This window comes from Pleurodeles waltl, chromosome 5 (genome assembly GCF_031143425.1).
Source record: "Pleurodeles waltl isolate 20211129_DDA chromosome 5, aPleWal1.hap1.20221129, whole genome shotgun sequence".
Lineage (NCBI taxonomy): Eukaryota > Metazoa > Chordata > Amphibia > Caudata > Salamandridae > Pleurodeles > Pleurodeles waltl.
This window is the reverse complement of record NC_090444.1, coordinates 1,841,529,348-1,841,550,368: the sequence shown is the minus strand read 5'-3', so window position 1 is coordinate 1,841,550,368 and position 21,021 is coordinate 1,841,529,348. Positions and strand designations below refer to the sequence as shown.

At 48.7% G+C, this 21,021-nt stretch overlaps 1 protein-coding gene across 1 annotated transcript in view; it reads right to left on the bottom strand.

Moving 5' to 3' along the window:
* DNAH8 (dynein axonemal heavy chain 8) overlaps positions 1-21,021 on the bottom strand; it is a 9,979,189-nt gene that overhangs the window by 320,170 nt on the left and 9,637,998 nt on the right. Inside the window, exon 86 of the mRNA XM_069236651.1 lies at positions 2,355-2,511. Within this exon, the coding sequence (XP_069092752.1) occupies positions 2,355-2,511 (157 nt within the window). The remainder of the gene's footprint in view (positions 1-2,354; positions 2,512-21,021) is intronic.

Sequence of the window (21,021 nt, the reverse complement as noted above, 5' to 3'; positions counted from 1 at the left end):
TATTCTAACTTTGGAGGAGTGTTAATCCGTCCCAAAAGTGACGATAAACTGACGGATATACCACCAGCCGTATTACGAGTTCCATAGGATATAATGGACTCGTAATACGGCTGGTGGTAAATCCGTCACTTTTCCGTCACTTTTGGGACGGATTAACACCTCCTCCAAAGTTAGAATAACCCCCATAGTATTCTAAAGAAAACCGGTATGCTGAAGAAATAGGCCAGTATGTTTGTTTAATAGTGTACATCATTACTCCAATCCTCCTCTTTAAATCTCAGTATTCATGTTCCATCTCTCCAGCTTAGAGGTTATTTGTCTGATACCCATTAGAAGACTTAGGGGGTCATTCTAACATTGGCGGGCGGCGGAGGCCGCCCGCCAATGTTCCCCCACCAAAATACCGCTCCGCGGTCGCAAGACCGCGGAGGGTATTTTGGGATTTGCCCAGAGGCTGGCGGGCGGCCGCCAAAAGGCCGCCCGCCAGCCCAGGGCAAATCACCTTCCCACGAGGACGCCGGCTCAGAATTGAGCCGGCGGAGTGGGAAGGTGCGACGGGTGCTGTTGCACCCGTCGCGTATTTCAGTGTCTGCATTGCAGACACTGAAATACTTCGTGGGGCCCTCTTACGGGGGCCCCGCAAAACACCCTCCCGCCATCCTGTTCCTGGCGGGAGACCCGCCAGGAACAGGATGGCGGGAGGGGGTGTCAGAATCCCCATGGCGGCGGAGCACGCTCCGCCGCCATGGAGGATTCTGAAGGGCAGCGGGAAACCGGCGGGAGACCGCCGGTTTCCCGCATCTGACCGCGGCGGAACCGCCGCGGTCAGAATGCCCTTGGGAGCACCGCCAGCCTGTTGGTGGTGCTCCCGTGGTCGGTGACCCTGGCGGTCACCGACCGCCAGGGTCAGAATGACCCCCTTAGGCCCAGATTTATGAAAAAGAGGCGCATCAGCTCTGATGTGCCACTTTTTCAGCGCCCCCGTACTGGCACCTAATAACAGCATGGTTGCGCTGTGTTTAACATATCTGGCGGTAGTTAGAACAATAGCGTCAACATTTTTGACACTATTGTGGAGCTTTGCTACACTAGTGTCACAAATATTGATGCTAGTGCAGCAAAGTGCAAGAAGGCCCATTGGTTTAAATGGGTTCGTCATTTTAACGTCTGCTCTGAGCAGAAGTGACAGCAAAAATGACACAGTGAAATGTGTTAAATTTCACTGCGCCATTTTTCAGAACTTCTAGTGCCAGAACGCTCCCTTTGCATACATTGTGCCTAGCACAGGCATACCGTGGCGCAATGGGTTACAAAGTGGAGCAATGCATGCATTGCGACACTTTTGTAAATATGGCACGGGGAAATGCCACCCTTAACACCACATTTGCATAAAAAAATGACGCAAATGTGGCACAAGGTGGTGCCAGGGGCTTCTTAAATCTGGCCCTTGGATACAAATGCAGCAGAATTGGAAGGTCACGTCATCTTCAAGGGGTCACATGTCGCAGCCTGAGGAAGCCTGTGGTAGGAAATGCAACCTTCCTAACTGGGTAATAGTTAGGAAGGGGTGTAGGTCTTGAAGATGTAGACGCCCCTGAAAGAACTAAGCACTAGGGACCTCATTTACCAACATTTGGTGTCGGGCAGCACTGCAAGGCTTTCAGCTGCGTAACCCTACACCAAATCGAAAGGGCAGGAATGCATCGTAGTTACATCATATGGTGCATTCCTGTCCTTTCAGGTGGCGCAGAAATGCCACTGAGTGCCACTGCAGGCAACCCTTGACTAGGGTTTCTGCACTGTAGGCAGGATTTTTTGTGTGCAGGAACCGGCACCTTCCTGCACAAAAACAATGAACTGAGGTGTTTTCATTGTTCTATGTGAGCTGCAAAATGCAGCATACATAGAAAGAGTAAAAAACGATGAGAAATAAAGTTATTTCTTCTGGTTATGCCGCCCCTGTGAAGGTGCACAGTTCTGATTCTTGTAAATCAGTGAATGTGTCAAAACTCATGGCCGTTGCATGGAAAAACCCAGCGCATTGCCCCTGGTACACCTCCTTGATGTAGAGTAAGGCAACTCAGTGATTTTACAAGGCCATGCAAAGGCACGCAAGGTAGCTTTGCGCTGTCTCATGATATGATTGAGAGGTCATAAAAAGTGACTCCGGCGGCGCAGGCCCCTTGTAACTGAGGCCCTTGGACTAGTGAAGGGGCATTAGAATACTGAAGATTACAAGGAAGATCCTGCACTGTGAAGGTCCCCAGGAGGCGGGGCTTCTAGACTTGGGTTAGCTACTGGTCTTCAAGTATCCATCTCGTCACATGTTCCCATATTTAAAAACACAATCGTACCTCATACGGTATGTAATCTGCTGGTAATTTATCCTGCATATCTTGCGCTATTCGGTACACAACCGCTTCACGTGTTTCTCCTCCTCCGCCTCCACTTTGCTTCGGTTGAATATTAGTAATGGTGTCAAGAACTTCAGCAGCTGTATTACTCTGGTAGCTGAAACACACACATACTTATTAGAAAACTACTCTAATGCAGCAATATAATAAGGAGGTGCAGGGAAATTACAACATCTCAGAGGCAGATTTAATTGTTCTAGTAGATTCAGACAAGTCACAATTTATGCATGTGTAAGAAAAAGTTACTTGTCCGTATTTTTTAAAGTTTCTTTTTATTCGTTTTTAACTTGTAAGGGTAAACAATAATACAAATACATGGTAGTCTCGCATGGGCGTTATTTAGGGGTCACCAGGGGTCGCAGCTGCGATCCTTGGTTTGCCTTGTGGACCCCTGGCACTGCCTTTGCGACCCTTGGCCCCAGAAGCAGCTCATTCAGTGCCAGGAACACTATGGCAGCTAGTTTGGGCTCCACTCTCTCTGTTTTCTGACAATTTGTATTACACTAATGGTGAATATTAACATACTATTCACTATTAGTGTAATTAAAATGGGGTACATTTAGCTGAAATATGCCCTTCCACTGAAGCTGAGGTAATCAAAAATGCTTTTAAATGTATGCTGTGTGCATGCTTGTGGGTGAGAGTGTGTGTATGTGTAAGTACGTGTGTGTGTGAAATTGGTGGTCAAAGGGCATGTGATGTCACTTTCGCCACATCTGGCATTTTGGTGAATTGACGTCCATGGTCTCTAGGCAGCCAACACATTAATTAGCATACGCAGATAAAGACAGCATTAATGTATGTATCTGGGCACCACCAAGCACCCGGCAAGACCACTGCACAGCCCGGCATGATGGGCAGTCAGGAGCAGGTTGCTGGGAGGAACATCTTCAAAGTCAAACTGTATTTTATTGCTCAATTAATTAAAACTATTGCAATACACGTGCACAGTATGTCGCATAGAAACATCCCCAACCATTTATTTTGCAAAATACATTGCAAATTGTTCCTTGCTTAAATTATATGTAAAATAAACGTGTTCAATGTCTAACAAAGATAATACATTTGCATAATACCTGTGTATGGTTTAGATAATTCAAGGAAGGAGAAACCCTCCATACCTGGCCAGCTGTCTCCAGGCCCTGTATTCTTTTCCCTCGCCTGTGTGTCAGGGCACCCTAAGACCTCGCGGCTACAAACTAAGTTCTCATGCCTTGTGTTAGAAATGGGGTCTCTAGTTGGCAGTCAGTTTGCACTCTGTTCAAGCAGAGACCCTCACTCTAGTCAGGGTTAGAGAGATACACACCCAGGATAACCCCTGCTCACCCCCTTGGTAGCTTGGCACAAGCAGTCAGGCTTATGTCAGAGATAATGTGTAAAATATTTGTGCCAACACACACAGTAACACATTGAAAACACTACAAAATGGACACAACACCATTTCAGAAAAATAGCCAATATTTATTTGGATTAGGCACCAATTGGCAGGGTAGGAGTCTCAGCAAGAGAGCTCAGGAGCTGGCAGACTAGGGGGGTCATTATGAACATGGCGATCTGAGCACCAGCTTGGCAGCCCAGGCCGCCATATAATGGATGTGGCAAAACCGCCACTGACGTAACTCTGCGACCGCCAGGCTACCGCCGCAAGGCAGCCTGGCAATGGTGGAGTTACATATCCGACAGGGCATGCTGCCCGCCGGATAATGTACCTGTTTTCCACTAGCCTAGGGAAATGGGTGCCTCAGGGCACCCCTGCAAAGCCTCGTTGCACATGTCACTGTCCGATTTACTGGCAGTAATATGCGCGATGGGTGCTGCTGCACCCGCCACACTGCTACGTTGCTGCTGGCTCCATGTGGAGCAGGCGTCGATGTACAGGCCTTGCATTCCGCTGGGCCGGTTGGCGGAAACACTGTTTCCACTCACCTGCCCAGCAGAATGTTAGTAATGTTGCCGGCAGGGTCTTCAACGCGCTGGTGGTCTTTTGTAGACTGCCGGCGCCGAATTCGGCTGGTTTTCCCACTGAGTTTGTATTGACCACCTAAGCCTTTGATGGCCCTGAGACTTCAGAACAGGGGGCAGGCTCAGTCCTAGCCCTCATAGAAACTTCACATGCAGGATACACAGCAAAGTCCAGTCTTTGTCCTCTCTAAAGCAGAAGCAGCAACTGCAGCCTAACCCAGCAAAGCACACACAGCAAAGGGGGAGTACTCTTCATCCAGCTCCTCAGCTCTTCTCCTTGGCAGAGGTTTCTCTTGATCCAGAAGTGTTCTAAAGGTCTGGGGTTTTGGGTCCACTACTTATACTCCCTTCTGCATTTGAAGTAGGCAAACTTTGAAGGAAAGTCTCTGTTGTTCACAAGATCCTACCTTGCCCAGGCCTGGCCCAGACACACAGCAGAGGGTTGGAGACTGCATTGTGTGAGGACAGACACAGCCCTTTCAGGTATAGGTGTCAGCTCCACCGTCCCCACTCTAGCCCCTGAGACTCATCATGATATGTAGGTTACACCCCAGCTCCCTTTGTGTCACTGTCTAGAGGGAATTCACAACAGCCCAACTGTCAGTCTGACCCAGACGTGGAATACACAAGCAAACAGAGGCACAGAATGGTTAAGCAAGAAAATTCCCACTTTCTGAAAGCGGTATTTTCAAACTGACAATCTAAAAATCAACTTTGCCAAAAGATGTATCTTTAAATCGTGAGTTCAGAGACCCCATACTACATATCTCTTTCTGCTCCCAATGGGAAACTGCACTTAAAAGATATTTAAAGGCAGTCCCCATGTTAACCTATGAGAGAGATAGGCCTTGCAACAGTGAAAACTGAATTAGGCAGTATTTCACTGTCAGGACATGTAAAACACATCAACACATGTCCTACCTTTAACATACACCACACCCTGTCCACTGGGGCTCCCTATGGCCTACCTAAGAGGTGACTTACATGTACAAAGAGGGAAGGTTTAGGCCTGGCACGTGGGTACACTTGCCAGGTCAAATTGGCAGTGCAGGACTGCACACACAGTGCCGGAGGCTGACCCGCTATGTAGTGTGCAAAGCTAGCCACACTATGCAGGGGGTCCAGGTAACCACACATTGGTTTCCAGAGGCAAAAATCAGATCACCTAATGCTCTACTTTTTGAGGTAGCTGGTTGAGCAGTTAGGCTAATCTAGGAGGAGTGCTAAGCATTTGTTGTACTCACAGTATCAGTCATGCACCACATACACTCAATGAATGACTCAAGACCAATTTTATGAAATACTTCAGATTTTTATATAATTTTTAAGAACAAGATGGTTAAGATACGTTAAGTACTTTTTGAGTTATGACTTTTCCTATTTAGTCTTTCTGTGCGTAATTACACCCCATAGGAATCAGTTGGCGGTCACTTTTAAAAATGCATTAAAAATCATACAGTTGGGTTACCACTTTCTTCCTTTGCAGGATGGTCAAAGTAGTCGGTGGGCACACTGTGCCAGCTGGAGAGCCTTGGGTGGCTTCCAGTTTTAGCAGGATCAGAGCCAGAAAGTCTCTTGGCACAGGCACAGGGCCACTTGGAGGGGCCACCTGGAAAAGGAGATGGTTTGTAGATTTAAAGGTGGTGTCTTGGGTTCCCCTTGGGCTGTCGAGGTCGCAAGGGGTTAGGGACCCATGGAGTACAGCTGGTTCCTCGCTACAGGATTCAGGGCGGCCGGGCACAGGGCGAGTTATTTATCCAGGAGCTATGCGCAATGGAACTACACCCACTATAGTGGCTACTTCCTTAAACCTGATTGGCTATTTTCCTCCATTCTAAGATGGAGGAAACTGAATTTGAGAATTCACCTCGCAGGCAACAGCTTAGGGATGGTGCATGCCAGTTGAGGCTACTCCTCCTACCCTTTGTTAGGTTTCCCGCCTTTGCTTAAGCCAAAAGTGGGGGTTTGCAAAAGGGGAGGCGAGCTGCTGCTAGCAGCAGGGTTGGGGTTCGAGTTTCAAGGGCGGTAAGCCCTTTGAAGCTTACTGCCAGGAAAGTGCACATTCCTGAGGGAGGGGGTATTAGCTCCTCCACCCAGGAAGGGCATTTTCTTACAAACCGGAGAGGCAGGCTTCTCCCCCAAGGTTTGTATATTGGCTGTCTGGCGGTAGCAGCTGGATAAGACCAGTCAGCAACCATACCAGGTTAGGTTAGCTTAGCTTTTGCAGGGGGCACCTCTAAGGTGACCCATGGATACACTTAGGGATAAATCCAATACTGGCACCAGTTTGGATTTATCATTCTGAGTTGTTTGATACCAAACAACTCAGGGTTCAGCGTGGCCATTATGCAGCTGGGAAACTCATGTTTGACCAGCGTCCAGCACATACATTAAAACAGCTGCTCTGTTCACTCACTATTTCCCTGGTTTGTCAAGGACACAATGGGGGCATATTGCTCATGCAGTTATGCCTTCACATATAAAATAGAGCACCCTGCCTTAGGGTTGTAAGGCCTGCCAGAGGGGTGCCTTATCCATTGTAGATGTAGTGTATGGTGGACAGGGCACACAGGCAGTGTGCCATGTCAAGATTGTATTTTGGGTTTGGATCAGGACACTCAGCCTGCAATGGCAGTGCTGGGTGCATCTGGATGCATGGCCCTAGAGGGTGGCACAATCAGTGCTGCTGCCCTCAGGGGCCTACCCATAGTACCAAATGCCGTGGGCACCTAGGTGTCCCTTTACTAGGGGTTTATACTGGTAGCTAAGTGTGTATCAAATTTTGCCAATGTATCACAACAGATTTAGGGAAAGAGTTCTGGCCCAGGGAACCCAGTTAGCAGAGGCCCTGTGCACTACGATTGTTACGATGTGTAGAACATATCAACATCGGGCAAAAGGTGGCGGAATAACCTTGTCAAAAAGAGGACCTCTCTCACACACAGACACTGCAGTGACAGGTCTGAGCTATGTTTACAGGGCTACTCATGTGGGTGGCATAATCAGTGCTGCAGGCCCACTAGAAGCATTTGATTTACAGGCCCTGGACACCTCTAGTGCACTTTACTAGGGACTTACTAGTAAATCAAACATGTCAATCGTGGATAAACCAATCACCAGTAGAATTTACATGGAGAGCACTTGCACTTCAGCACTGGTCAACAGTGGTAAAGTGCCCAGAGTACCAAAAAGCAACAAAAACAAAGTTCAGCACACAGTCAAAACATAGGAAGCAGAGACAAAAAGACAGGGAAGACTGCGCCAAGGATGGCAGGTCTAACACCTTGCTATAGAAATATTAAGCTTTAAGTCATTTGATACTGGCCCTCACAACTAGCAGTTAAAGTGCATGGAATCTGAGGAGGCAGAAGTGTAAATACTCTTTCCCCCTTTTAGTCTGCTTTCAGGCATGTACTGATACTACTCAAGGTATCAGATTGTCGATTATAATCCTACCCTGGTACTTACAAACAGAAGAAACTACCCTTCAATTAAAGGAAAACAAATAATGTCTATTTCAACTCCACATTTTCTGTTGTTTTGTAGCTTTTAAGTCACGTATATATACAAATGGAAACATAAAAAAGCATTCGAAAATAAACAAGCATTATAAAACCATATAATCAGGGCCATTGGAATTATGCAGCAGGAGAGGGTCAAATTATGCAGCAAGGTTGAGTAAATTATGTGGCAAGAAAAAGCAAATTATGCAGCATCGTGCAGCACATCTTGTAATAGTGTTACTTCGTTATTTCATCATTTCTAAACTTGGTAACCCTATCTGGGCATTGGTTGCACCTTATTAGTACCAGTTTCATACCCAAATATCGCAATAAGCAACACAAAGGTGACAAGTCCAGGGTTGCAAAGGGTCTTTCACAGCACAGCAACACATCTTGCTGCATTCTTAGTAACTTTTGAACCATATGAGCTGGGAATTTTTTTTGTTAACATCTGCAGATTATGCTGCAGATGATGGATTATGTGACAAATGCGGCAAATCTATATTAATGCTAAAATAATCACAGCCGCACAACTGCATAATTCCAGTGGCCCTGCATATAATCTGCATGCATACCGACCTGCTGGGCTCCAAGCATTAGTAAACCCTAAGGAGTGTTGTTCAAGCCGCACATGAGGCTCAGTATTGCCTGGGGCAGTAATGACATTAATGAGCTTCAATGTGTGGATCTGTGGGTGAACGAGTGAGTGGGTTGGTGGATGAAAGAGGGACAGCATGGGTAAATAAATGAGTGAGTGGTTCTCTATTTGTCACAGTTCAGAGCATGCTTTGCGGGATCACTCACTAATACTCAGTGCATGTTCAGATTTGCATTATCACTCAGCTGGCATTAGTACATATTCATCAATCTGAAATCCGAAAGACTAAGGCCCAAATTTATAGGGAACTGGGGCAGAGCAGTGTCTCAAGTCCTCTTGCTTTTGCTGTCCTACGCCAAAGTGAAAAGGCAGGAATGCACTGTATTTATGAAATACGCTACATTACTTCCCTTTCCCCCTGAGCAGGCACCATTTTAGCCAACGCAGTAACCCTTGCAGAATGCAGCATACATGGAAAAAAGAAAAACAAGGCGAAATCTTGTTACGCCTGCTTTGGGAAAGCTGGCTCTCTGGTAAGGTTTTGGCACTGTCCCAGATATACATGATTAAGTAAATCTGGGGCAGCGTCAAAATCCATGGGTGTTGCCTGGGAAAACCCACCGCAAAGCCCATGAAATGGCTCCCTGGCGCAGACTGAGGCAGCACAGTGACTTGGACTGCTTTGTCTTACTCGATATCCATGAGGCCATGAAAAGCCATGGTTGAGAGGCCGCCAAAGCATCAAAGAACGTAATGCATCAACGGCACAAGTGTCTCATAAATATGCCCTATACTCTGGTTTGATCAATCACTGAGTAATCGTTGGTGCCCTCAGACTACACCATGGCTCATTCATTTTAAATGCATCCCCCGGGCTGCATGAAAGTGTCACTTATTGTTTGGGGCCTCTTTGCACATGGAAGCCATTGACGCCTAGTCATCCTTAAAGCCAACCCTTCTCTGGCACTGGTTGCCATGGGGGTCTCGGCCTGCTTGAGTTACTCTTCTGTGTAACCCAAACCGGACTTTCTCTTAGTGCCTTGTCCTTGCCACCAGTTTCTGGTGTTTCCCAGTGGGCATATCCCGGGACCTAATTGTGCTTTGGTGGCACAGACATGAAAAGGGACTGGATTACATAAGTCAGATATATTGGGAAATATTTACACAAAATTGCCACAGGGCAGTGCTGCAAGCCTATTTGATGAGCAGGCCAACTCCAATTTGAAAGTGCAGGAATGCACTGTATCTAAAAGACACAGTGCATTCCTGTCCTTTCAGCCAATGCCGATGCACAATTTTGTGGTGCAGGGGTGTCTGCGTTGTTTGCAGGATTGTTTTTGTGCAGGAAAGGGCACCTTCCTGTACAAAAACAATCCACGGAGGCTTTTTGAGCACACTTAAAAAGAGGAAAAAACAAGATATTTCTTCTTGTTACGCCTTCCCTTGGGAGGCGTATAGTTTTAACAGATTCCCAGGTTTACACGTCCTTGTAATCCTGGGAATGCGCCAAAACCCATGGGTGTTGCGAGAGAAAACCCACTGCAATGCCCATAGAACGCCCACCAGAGGCAGTGTAAGGCAACGCAGTGAAAAACCAAGCAAAGTGGCGTTGTGTGGCCTCTTAGATATGGATCTGCACTCTACGCCGACAGTGCATCATAAAAAGTGGTGCTCGTAAAAATACCCCATCAATCAATCATCTGGATTTGTATATCAGGCTAATCACCTGGACGGGTTGTCCAGGCGTTGGGTCCTGTCTGCTAAGGGACTCCAGAGTGACAGTTACTCATCTGGCATCATTGAAAGGAGTGTTTAGTGGAGAATGGAGGCGACAGTGACAGTCTCTACAGGGACTACATAACTCATACATAGTATCAAGTGCTGTTAAGGCATTTAATAAAAACATATATTTTCAGTACTATGGACAGAGGTGTCCACATATGCAGAAAGTAAATTGCCAGATTTACACACGAGCCAGCACCTACAGATAGGACATGGGGGGTGGGGGCTCATTGTGAGCCTTTTCGTGCCTGCAGAAGTAAAGGTCCATACAAGCGTGGAGCATCGCAGGTGTATTCACAATAAATGGACTCATGCCATATATTGGTAGGATGATGACAAAATGTGTAAGTGATACCTATTCCAGATCAGGGTATGCACATTTGTCATCTGTCTTTCTGTGAAATCTGAAAATGTTTCAGCCCTCTTGGGCCATTGTTGGAGACCAATGGCCTAAAGTGAGCAGTAATTTAACATCACTATCCGTTTGGGCATACACACTCAGCATCATTTCTTCCTTCATGCCCTGCTCCGTCTTCATCTGGGACTTGTGTGGAATATTTAAACTAGTCATAGAGGCTGTGATTCACAGTGCTGGGTAACACGGTGTGATACTTTTAATAAAACAGCTTTATAGTAAACCACAAAACAGCAGCATCTACTCTACATATCAACAACCCGCCATTTTTCAGTTGGCCTACAGGGTCTGGGTTAGAGAAGAATGACATCAAGGCTCTCTTCTCAAATGAAAGTGATGTACGCTAACTAGATTCAGCATGGAAGAGACTTGCGCTGCCCTGTGGATTGAGTGCCTGCCTCAACAAAGCATGGAACCGGTATATCACATGCTCCAATTGAATTGGCACAACATTTTTACTCTTTATTGGTCATTAAAATACCAACGTAGTGGACAATAGAAAGCCACTGGTTAGCCACTGGTTAGAAGCACTCTGTGACATAATGAGTGGTACTTAGAGCGAATTGTGGTTTTGGTTTCCATAAAATAAAAAAAACATTCTGTAGCACACATAGAAAGTGGAAATGCCTCAGAGGATTGCTTTTGCATAGTAGGTCTCCCTACCTGCACAAGAACAAGCCTGCTTACAGCACAGAGACTCTTACAGCATGGTTCAAGGGTGCCTGCGTAGGCACTAGGCAGCACATTGTGCTCCAGTGCTGGGAAAAGACAGGAAGAACGAGTTACTTACCTTCGGTAACGACTTTTCTGGTGGATACATTAGCTACCTGTGGATTCCTCACCTAATGAATACTCCCATGGCGCCAGCATTCGACGGAAATCTTCTTACTAGTCTCTGCACGTCGACGAGGACGTCACTCTAGCCCACGCGACGCCGTCTGACGTCATACAGGCAATAAGAGGTCCTCGACGACGTGCGGACGTCAGTACCAATCATTTTTTACGTGCATGAGAACAACCAGGCAATGCAATGAAAGAGCAAGGCAACATCCCATTACATTGTAAAAATACACAACATTGCATGAATAACTGTAAATCTTTTATATATATATATAACTCTCTCTTTTTAAAATATATATATACACATCAAGTATATACACAAAGATATATACATATATACATATATATAAATATAATATATACAACATCTATTGCACCCTCAAAGACCAAGAGGAGCGTACTCAAGGATTACTTGGTAAGACCAGAAAGGCAACGGGGAGGCGGGTGGGACCGTGAGGAATCCACAGGTAGCTAATGTATCCACCAGAAAAGTCGTTACCGAAGGTAAGTAACTCGTTCTTCTGATGGATACAACTACCTGTGGATTCCTCGCCTAATGAATAGAGTCCCAAAGCAGTACCACGCCCGGCGGTGGGTGCCTAAATGGTCAAACCAAGAAATCCTGCAGCACTGACCGTGCAAAATGGCCGTCCCTTCTAACCTCAGAATCCAAACAGTAATGTTTTGCAAAAGTGTGAAGGGACGACCAAGTTGCGGCCTTGCAGATGTCGACCACAGGAACACCTCTGGCCAAGGCCGAAGTGGCCGACTTAGCTCTGGTGGAATTAGCTCTAATGCCCTCAGGAGGATCCTTCTTTGCCAAAGAGTAACAGATTTTAATGCAAAGAACAACCCACCTGGATAGTGTTCTCTTGTGGACTGCCTTTCCTCTCCTCTTGCCCACGTATCCAATAAACAGCTGATCCTCCAGCCTGAAATCCTTTGTTCTATCAATAAAGAAGCTCAACGCCCTCTTTGGGTCGAGACGGTGCAGTCTTTCTTCCTCTTTGGAAGGATGAGGCGGAGGATAGAACGTGGACAAAGTAATTGTCTGAGCCAAATGGAAAGGTGAAACAACCTTCGGGAGGAAAGCAGCCTTGGTCCTCAACACCACCTTATCCCCATAAAAAGTTGTATAAGGGGGCTTTACTGATAAGGCCTGCAACTCACTCACTCTCCTTGCTGATGTTATAGCTATCAGGAAGACTGTTTTTAAAACCAAATACCTTAAGGGGCAAGAATGCATAGGTTCAAAAGGGGACCCCATAAGGAAAGTCAGGACCAAGGACAAATCCCATTGCGGCATAACGAATGGCTTTGGAGGATATTTATTTAGAAGACCTTTCAAGAATCTGATAACAAAAGGGGATTTAAATAAAGATGGTTGGTCTGGAAGACATATGAAGGCTGACAAGGCCGATAAATAACCCTTAATGGTAGCCACTGCACAACCTTTCTGCGCTAGAGACAGAGCAAAAGACAAAACGTCCGATAGATGAGCATGCAAAGGATCAATCTGCCTCTCTCCACACCACGCAACAAATTTAGACCATCTATTAGCGTAGATAGATTTAGTGGAGTGTCGCCTGGCCGCTAATATAACATCCACTACCTCAGGCGGGAGAGAGAAGGAACTCAGGTTGCCCCGTTCAATCTCCAGGCATGTAGGTGCAGACTCTGGAGGTTGGGGTGTAGAACCTGCCCCTGCGACTGTGAGAGGAGGTCTGCCCTGAAAGGGAGATGGAGCGGAGGGCACATTGAGAGTTGGAGCAGGTCGGAGTACCATACCCTCCTTGGCCAATCTGGAGCTATTAGGATGACTAGAGCCCGGTCCTGGCGAATCTTCCTCAATACTCGAGGAATCAAGGGTATGGGAGGAAACGCGTAAAGCAACTGGCCGCACCAGGTTATTTGAAACGCGTCCCCCAACGCTCCCTGCATCGGATACTGGAGGCTGCAGAATAACGGACAATGCGCGTTCTCTCGAGTGGCAAACAGATCTACCCGAGGAAACCCCCACCTCTGGAAGATTAAACGGACTTGATCTGGATGGAGACGCCACTCGTGGTCTGCCGAGAATTGGCGACTGAGACTGTCCGCACGCACGTTCAAGACTCCGGCCAGATGGTTTGCTATCAAGCAAATCTGATGGTCCTTTGCCCAGGACCATAGTCGAAGAGCTTCTCTGCAGAGAAGGTACGACCCCACCCCTCCCTGCTTGTTTATGTACCACATCGTGGTAGTATTGTCCGTTAGGACCTGTACCGACTGACCACGAAGGGAAGGGAGGAAGGCCTTGAGAGCCAGACGTACAGCCCGTAACTCTAACAGATTGATGTGAAACATCTGTTCCTCTGGAGACCAAAGACCTTTGATCTCCAGATCCCCCAGATGAGCTCCCCACCCTAGAGTGGAAGCATCCGTTATGACTGTGGCCACTGGTGGCGACTGCTGGAACGGCTTTCCTTGTGAAAGATTGTTGCTTGCAATCCACCACTTCAAATCCACAGCAGCATCTCTGGAGATCTTGACAGTACCCTCTAGATCCCCTTTGTGTTGAGACCACTGCCTTCGGAGGCACCACTGAAGAGCCCTCATGTGCCAGCGAGCATGCGTGACCAACAGAATGCAGGAGGCAAACAGACCGAGCAGACGAAGGACCTTGAGGACTGGAACTACCGCTCCATTTCGAAACATTGGAACCAAATCCTGAATATCTTGAATCCGCTGAGGCGGAGGAAAGGCCCGACCCAATGTTGTATCCAGTACTGCCCCTATGAACAGGAGGCGCTGAGAGGGCTCTAGGTGAGATTTGGGCTCGTTCACCGAAAAACCCAGGTCGAACAACAACTGGGTTGTTGACTGCAGATGATGCGAAACAAGCTCCGGGGACTTGGCTTTGATCAACCAGTCGTCCAAGTAAGGGAATACTGCTATCCCCTTCCTTCTGAGTTCTGCCGCAACCACCGACATCACCTTCGTGAAGACTCGAGGTGCTGAAGTAAGACCAAACGGAAGGACCGCAAACTGATAGTGCTGCGATCCCACCACAAACCGGAGATACTTCCTGTGTGACTTGAGTATCGGGATATGAAAGTAAGCATCCTGCAAGTCGACAGACACCATCCAGTCTTCCTTGTTCAACGCCAAAAGCACCTGTGCTAGGGTCAGCATCTTGAACTTTTCCTGCTTGAGGAACCAATTCAAGATCCTCAGGTCCAGGATTGGTCTCAAACGACAATCCTTCTTGGGAATCAGGAAATACCTTGAGTAACATCCTCGACCCCTTTCCTGCTCTGGGACCAACTCCACCGCGCCCTTTGAAAGGAGGGCTTGTACCTCCTGTTCTAGCAACAGGAGGTGTTCTTCTGAACAATAAGAAGGGCGGGCGGGATGAGGGGCGGGAACTCCCGAAAGGGAAGGGTGTAGCCTTTTCCCACAATACTGAGAACCCAAGTGTCCGTTGTAACAGTCTTCCATTTGGTGAGAAAATGCTGTAATCTTCCCCCTACAGGAGAGGAGTGAGTGGGAAATGGTGGAAGCCTAAGGCTGCTTCCCCTGCTGCACCCCGCCAGAGGATGAGGAAGAGGCAGAGTGCTGCTGAGAGGCTCCTCTGGTGCGGACCCTACCTCTCCCCCTAAAAGATCTATAGGGATGGGAAGAGGCAGGTTGCTGATATCTTCCCCGAAAGGAAGAGGAGGAAGAGCCACGCCCAAATCCACGAAACCTCCTGAAAAATCTGGAAGAGGCCGTGGAAGAAGGAGCTTGGAGCCCTAACGACTTAGCCGTGGCCCTGCTCTCCTTAAAACGTTCCAAGGCCGAATCAGCCTTGGCTCCAAACAGTTTGTCCCCATCAAACGGGAGATCCAACAATGTGGACTGTACATCCGCAGAAAAGCCCGAGTTACGGAGCCAGGCCTGTCTCCTTGCCACCACAGTTGTGCCCATTGCTCTGGCTACCGAGTCGGTCGTATCCAGTCCCGTCTGGATAATCTGGGTCGCAGCAGCCTGGGCATTTGAAACAACATCCAAAAGACCCTGGGGAAGCTCTGTAAATGATGAGGAAATGTCATCCATCAGAGCATGAATATACCTCCCCAGGATACAGGTTGCGTTGGTGGCCTTCAACGCCAGACTGCAGGACGAAAAAATCTTCTTGGACTGCGCCTCTAGTTTCTTTGAATCTCTGTCCCCAGGCACCGTCGGGAAAGAACCAGGCGCTGACTTGGATGAACAGGAGGCCTGCACCACCAAGCTCTCCGGCGTAGGGTGCCTAGACAGAAAACCAGGGTCAGTCGGAGCCGCCCGATACCTCCTGGCCACGGCTCTGTGAACTGCTGGGGAAGATGCCGGCCTCTTCCACACCTCTAACACCGGATCCAGCAGAGCGTCATTAAATGGCAAAAGAGGCTCCGCCGCAGCTGAGGCCGGATGTAGCACCTCTGTTAGAAGGTTTTGTTTAGCCTCCACCACCGGCAAAGGCAGGTCCAAAAAACTAGCTGCCTTCCGTACCACTGCATGAAAGGAAGCAGCCTCCTCAGTGTATTCTCCCGGGGACGAAAGATCCCACTCAGGGGAAGTGTCCAGCCCACTGGCCGACTCCAGACCACGCAGCCCATCACCCGAGTCCTCTAGCTCTCCTTCCTCCAGGGCTCGTTGGTACTCCTGCTCCTCTAATACACGGAGAGCACGTCTCCTCGAATGAAGCCGTTGTTCAATACGCGGAGTCGACAATGCCTCCGTCGAAGTCGAAGATCGGCACCTATCTTCAGAAGCCACCGACGCCGCGTCCGGCACCACAGGTAACTTCGGCGCCGACGAAAGAGCAGTCGAAGCAGATGGACCCCCCGGAGTCACAGGCCGAAATCCCGACGTCGACGGGATGGAAATCCCCGGGGCCAATCCCTCTGAAGCCACCGGAGCGGCCACCGGCGCCGACACTGGCGCCGAGCCCACGTTCCCAAAAGGGAGAAAGGGCATAAAGGGTGCCGGCCGAAGAGGCGCAGGATCACCCAATGAAAAGGCCAAAGGCCCAGCCGGAGCACCCCCTGGAGCCATCTGTTGGAAGATGGCATACATCGTATTCAAGAATGCGGAACTATCGGCTCCAGGGGTGGGAAAAGCCGGATACTGGGGTGCCTGTCTCGGAGGCGACCCCGACGCCGGCCTCGACGTCTGCAACGCCGGAGAAAACACCTGAGGCTCCAATACCTCAATCACCGACGCCTGTCCAGGTGAAGTTGGAGACGCCGGAGAGGGCAACGGCGTCGAAGGATGCGGCGTAACCGTGGGACTGATCTCCCATGTCCTTCGGCGCCGATCCGAAGACCTGGAACGAGTCTCCTTCGAATGACGCCGAGATTCTCTACGGCGCCGGGAGTCTCGATGACGCCGATGTCTTGGAGAAGAAGACTTCTTGTGATGCTTCTCCTTCGATTTCGCCATAAACAGCTTCGCCTCACGTTCCTTGAGGGCCTTTGGATTCATGTGCTGGCATGAATCACAAGTCGAGACGTCGTGGTCGGAGCTCAAACACCAAAGGCAATCGGAATGAGGATCCATCACCGACATCTTGCCTCCACACTCACGACAAGGCTTGAATCCAGACTTTCTCTGCGACATTATTACCACAGCGAAAGACTACGCAGCAAAAATACACTGTAACCACAAAAGTAACAGTTGCTCCCTCGAAGATAACCGTTTCGAATGCACGGAAAAAAGGGAACTGACGTCCGCACATCGTCGAGGACCTCTTATTGCCTGTATGACGTCAGACGGCGTCGCGAGGGCTAGAGTGACGTCCTCGTCGACGTGCAGAGACTAGTAAGAAGATTTCCGTCGAATGCTGGCGCCATGGGAGTATTCATTAGGTGAGGAATCCACAGGTAGTTGTATCCATCAGAATGTGCTGTATTATGTTAAATACAATGCATTCCTGCCTGTTCCCTACAACACAGCAAGGTGACTTGCTGCAGAATTTTTTCATAAATATGCCTCGAAATAGTTACAATGCTCCGCTAATGAACTCTGCTGAAAAAAACACATAAGCTGCCACCACGTGGCAGATTCTCTTAAATGCCTGCTAGTGTTTAAAAACAAGCATTTGCAATGTAATGGGTCTCGGGTTTGCTCGAGTTAGTGCTATTGGCGTTGTAAACTCCTAACCTGACTTTTCTTGCCACATAAACTGAAAATGAAAAGTTATACAATTTCACATAAGGGAGCGGATTTAAAGCTCCACGCCCTGTGTGTTAAGGAGACTAATCAGAACAAGAACACTGGTCCGGTTTTGCCTTTGCATAATAATAAAATGCCTTTACATAGTAATAAAAAAAAATGAGCATGATCGCGCTGTGTAAAACCTTGAATTCGGCAAGGAATGCATGAATAGAAGTAAACTGGTAAACTGGTAGTCATGCACAGCACTCGATCACTGTCCAGCGAGATCATGCTGCCTATGAAAAAAAAAGAAAAAGTAGTCCAGAAACCATATTGAAAATATGGAGCCTCGTATGTTTTCAGTAGTTTACCGGTTATCTTGAGGAGGGCTGAACAGTGGAAAAGGCATGACCTATGCATGCCTTTTCACAAATGAAATCAAGGGAATTTTAAAAAGTAAGCCACAAACCAATGAAAGTGACATTGGCATGGTTAGAAGCCCCAAAAGAGATTACAACATGGGCCAGAGCGCTCGACCCTAATAAGTGCTAGTGTTCGGCACAAATTAGGCATGAACTGCCTCACCGGGAGTGCCAACCCTGGTGTGGAGACAAGGGCACTACGCCAAAGTATAGATCACCAAAGTGTAGGTAACTGGACTCCTTGAGAGCAGGATAGGGAGGGCTCCAGGCAAATTGCAGAAAGACGTCTGAGTAGGGCGGCTGGAAGTCTGAGACTGCAACATTAAATTATAAAGGGGCAGATTTATTTTTGTTTGGTGCCACCCTAAAACCACGCAAGATAACATAGGATGAGACAAAACATAGAATCGGGTTTACCATGCCACGCAAGACCAACCTGCGTGGTTTGGTAAATCTGGTGTAATGTAAGGTAGCGCAAGTCATTGCCCTGTGTTACACTGCATGGTGGAGACGTTACATTGGTGGAGCTTGGGTGTTCCCACACATCCATCCATGCATTCAGACCCACTCCTTAGATTTACAAACATTATGCAACACACTTAGCACCATATTTGTCATTATTTAACACAATGCAGCAAGACATCTTGCTGTGCTGCAACAAAAGGGGCAGGGCAGTAAGGTGCCCTATCTATTAGGATATGGCGCATTCCTGTTTGCTGGCTGCACTGCCACACAAACTGCTGCCTCGTGCCAATGCAAACAGATTCGCATCATGGTGCAAGGTTGCCTGCATTGCAGACAGGATTGTGTTTGTGCAGGAAGGGACACCTTCCTGCAAATACCAATCCTCTGAGGCTTTTTCCTTTTTCTACGTGTGCTGCAACATGCAAACACCCATAAACCTACACTTAAGTGTAAGTTAACGTTTGTAAATCAGGTCCTCAGTGCATCAAGTGCTGTATAGTGCTGTGTGAGACAGACATCTGGGGGTGTCTGTAGTGAAAAAAAGCTCAGCATATGGGCTGGGTCAAGCTACACAAAGGCTTGCGGTGCTCACATGCCATGTGTGTTGTCATTTCACACTCACTACATTTTCACCCAGTCTGAAACATTAAAAACAAGTGTTGGCAAATCTAATGTGTAGGCTTTTTTTTACTGATAAAAACACACCTCACTCAAAGATGCCATCTTCACTCTGGCCCTCAACCACCACCAAATTATGACCATGGAGGTGATACCTCCCATAGACAGCAAATGTACCACACCAACCGCCAGCGCGTTAACACCACTGACCATGGCAGTAGCCATCAACAGCCAGGCGGAGGTCAAGGTACCACCCTGCATATTATGACATAGCAAACTGCCAGGATTTCTGGGGCAGTACCAATGCCATCTAAAAGCCTGGCGGAAACACATCACAGAAAACGAAAGTCTCACCATCAGGGACACAGAGGACTTCACTGCCGTCATGGAACTAGAACTCCAAGTCTTCCTGATGCCCTACCATGTCATGGCTGTCCTGGAACACCAACCCTGACGAAGACGACGACGGTAAGTACAGCCACCTAGCACACGAGGGAAGGAGGGAGGAAAAGGAGAGTGACACACACACGCACAACACACACCATGCACAGAACCAGCTGCAGAGTAAAACAAATGATGAATGAACACTGTCATTTGCTGCCAACATCCACCATAAAGAAACATGAAATGTAAATGCAGGCGTCAATGTCCAGATTGGGCCAATGGACAGTCCAAAGTACCAAAGGCCCACATGCCCACAGGAGTCAAGTCCAAGGCCCAACTTGACTCCTGACATAGTCCGGACTCCACTGTTCAGGGGCATCATGTTGGAAATGGGCAGGCACTTCAGGGGGAAGGAGGGGGTGAGGGGCACCTCAGCTGAAGTGGGTAACATGCCCACTGGTTCTGGAGGGGGGTCCTTGCCCAAGTGTCACTGGAGGGGACTAAAAGGCCACAGTGTCTGGAGTGGGTAACATGCCCACTAGTTCTGAAGGGGGCTCCTTGCCCAACAGTCTCTGGAGGGTGGGCTTCTTGCCCTCAGCTGGTGGAGGAAGCCCCTTGAGTGCCTCTGCTGGTGGAGAGGGCTCCTTGCCCTCTGCTGGTGGAGGGGACTCTTTGCCCTCTGCTGGTGGAGGGGGCTGCTTGGGTGCCTCTTCTGGTGGAGAGAGCTCCTTGCCCTCTGCTGGTGGAGGGGGCTCCTTGGGGGCCTCTGCTGGTGGAGAGGGCTCCTTGCCCTCTGCTGGTGGAGGGGGCTCCTTGCCCTCTTCCGGTGGAGAGGGCTCCTTGCCCTCTGCTGGAGAAGGGGGCTCCTTGGGTGCCTTTGCCGGCGGAGAGGGCTCTTTGCCCTCTGCTGGGGGAGGGGGCTCCCTGGGTGCCTCTTCTGGTGGAAAGGGCTCCTTGGCTTTCTTTGGCGGTGGAGGGGGAACCTTGGCTTTCTTTGGTGGTGGAGGGGGCTCCTTGGCTTTCTTTGGTGGTGGAGGGGGATCCATGTGGTCCCTCTTGTGACGGGCCCCCTTGTCCTTTGACATGTGGCTGGTGTCCTTGCCTCCAGGTCTAGGAGGTGCCTCCACTGACCCGTCCTCTGTCCCTTGGGTTTCCCCACCCAATTCCTCCCTTTCTGAGGCGGAGGTGTGCACTTACAAGGACAGGCTGCCGTCACACTCAGTGGCCCCTTTGTGCCAGAAGCTGTTTTTTTCGGTGGGAGCTGTGGGAGACTGTTTGGCTGAGGTGCTGGGATGGGTCGTTGGGACCCTGCACTTACGGGCAGGACAGGGGGGTGGAGCGGAAGCAAAGAGGTCAAGTTGGGCAAGGAAAAGCTTCTTAGGGACATTGTGGCAGGATTTGGGAGGAGGGATGGGAGTGGAGGTAGAGGGAGTGGCTGCATGAGGTGTACTTCTGCTTT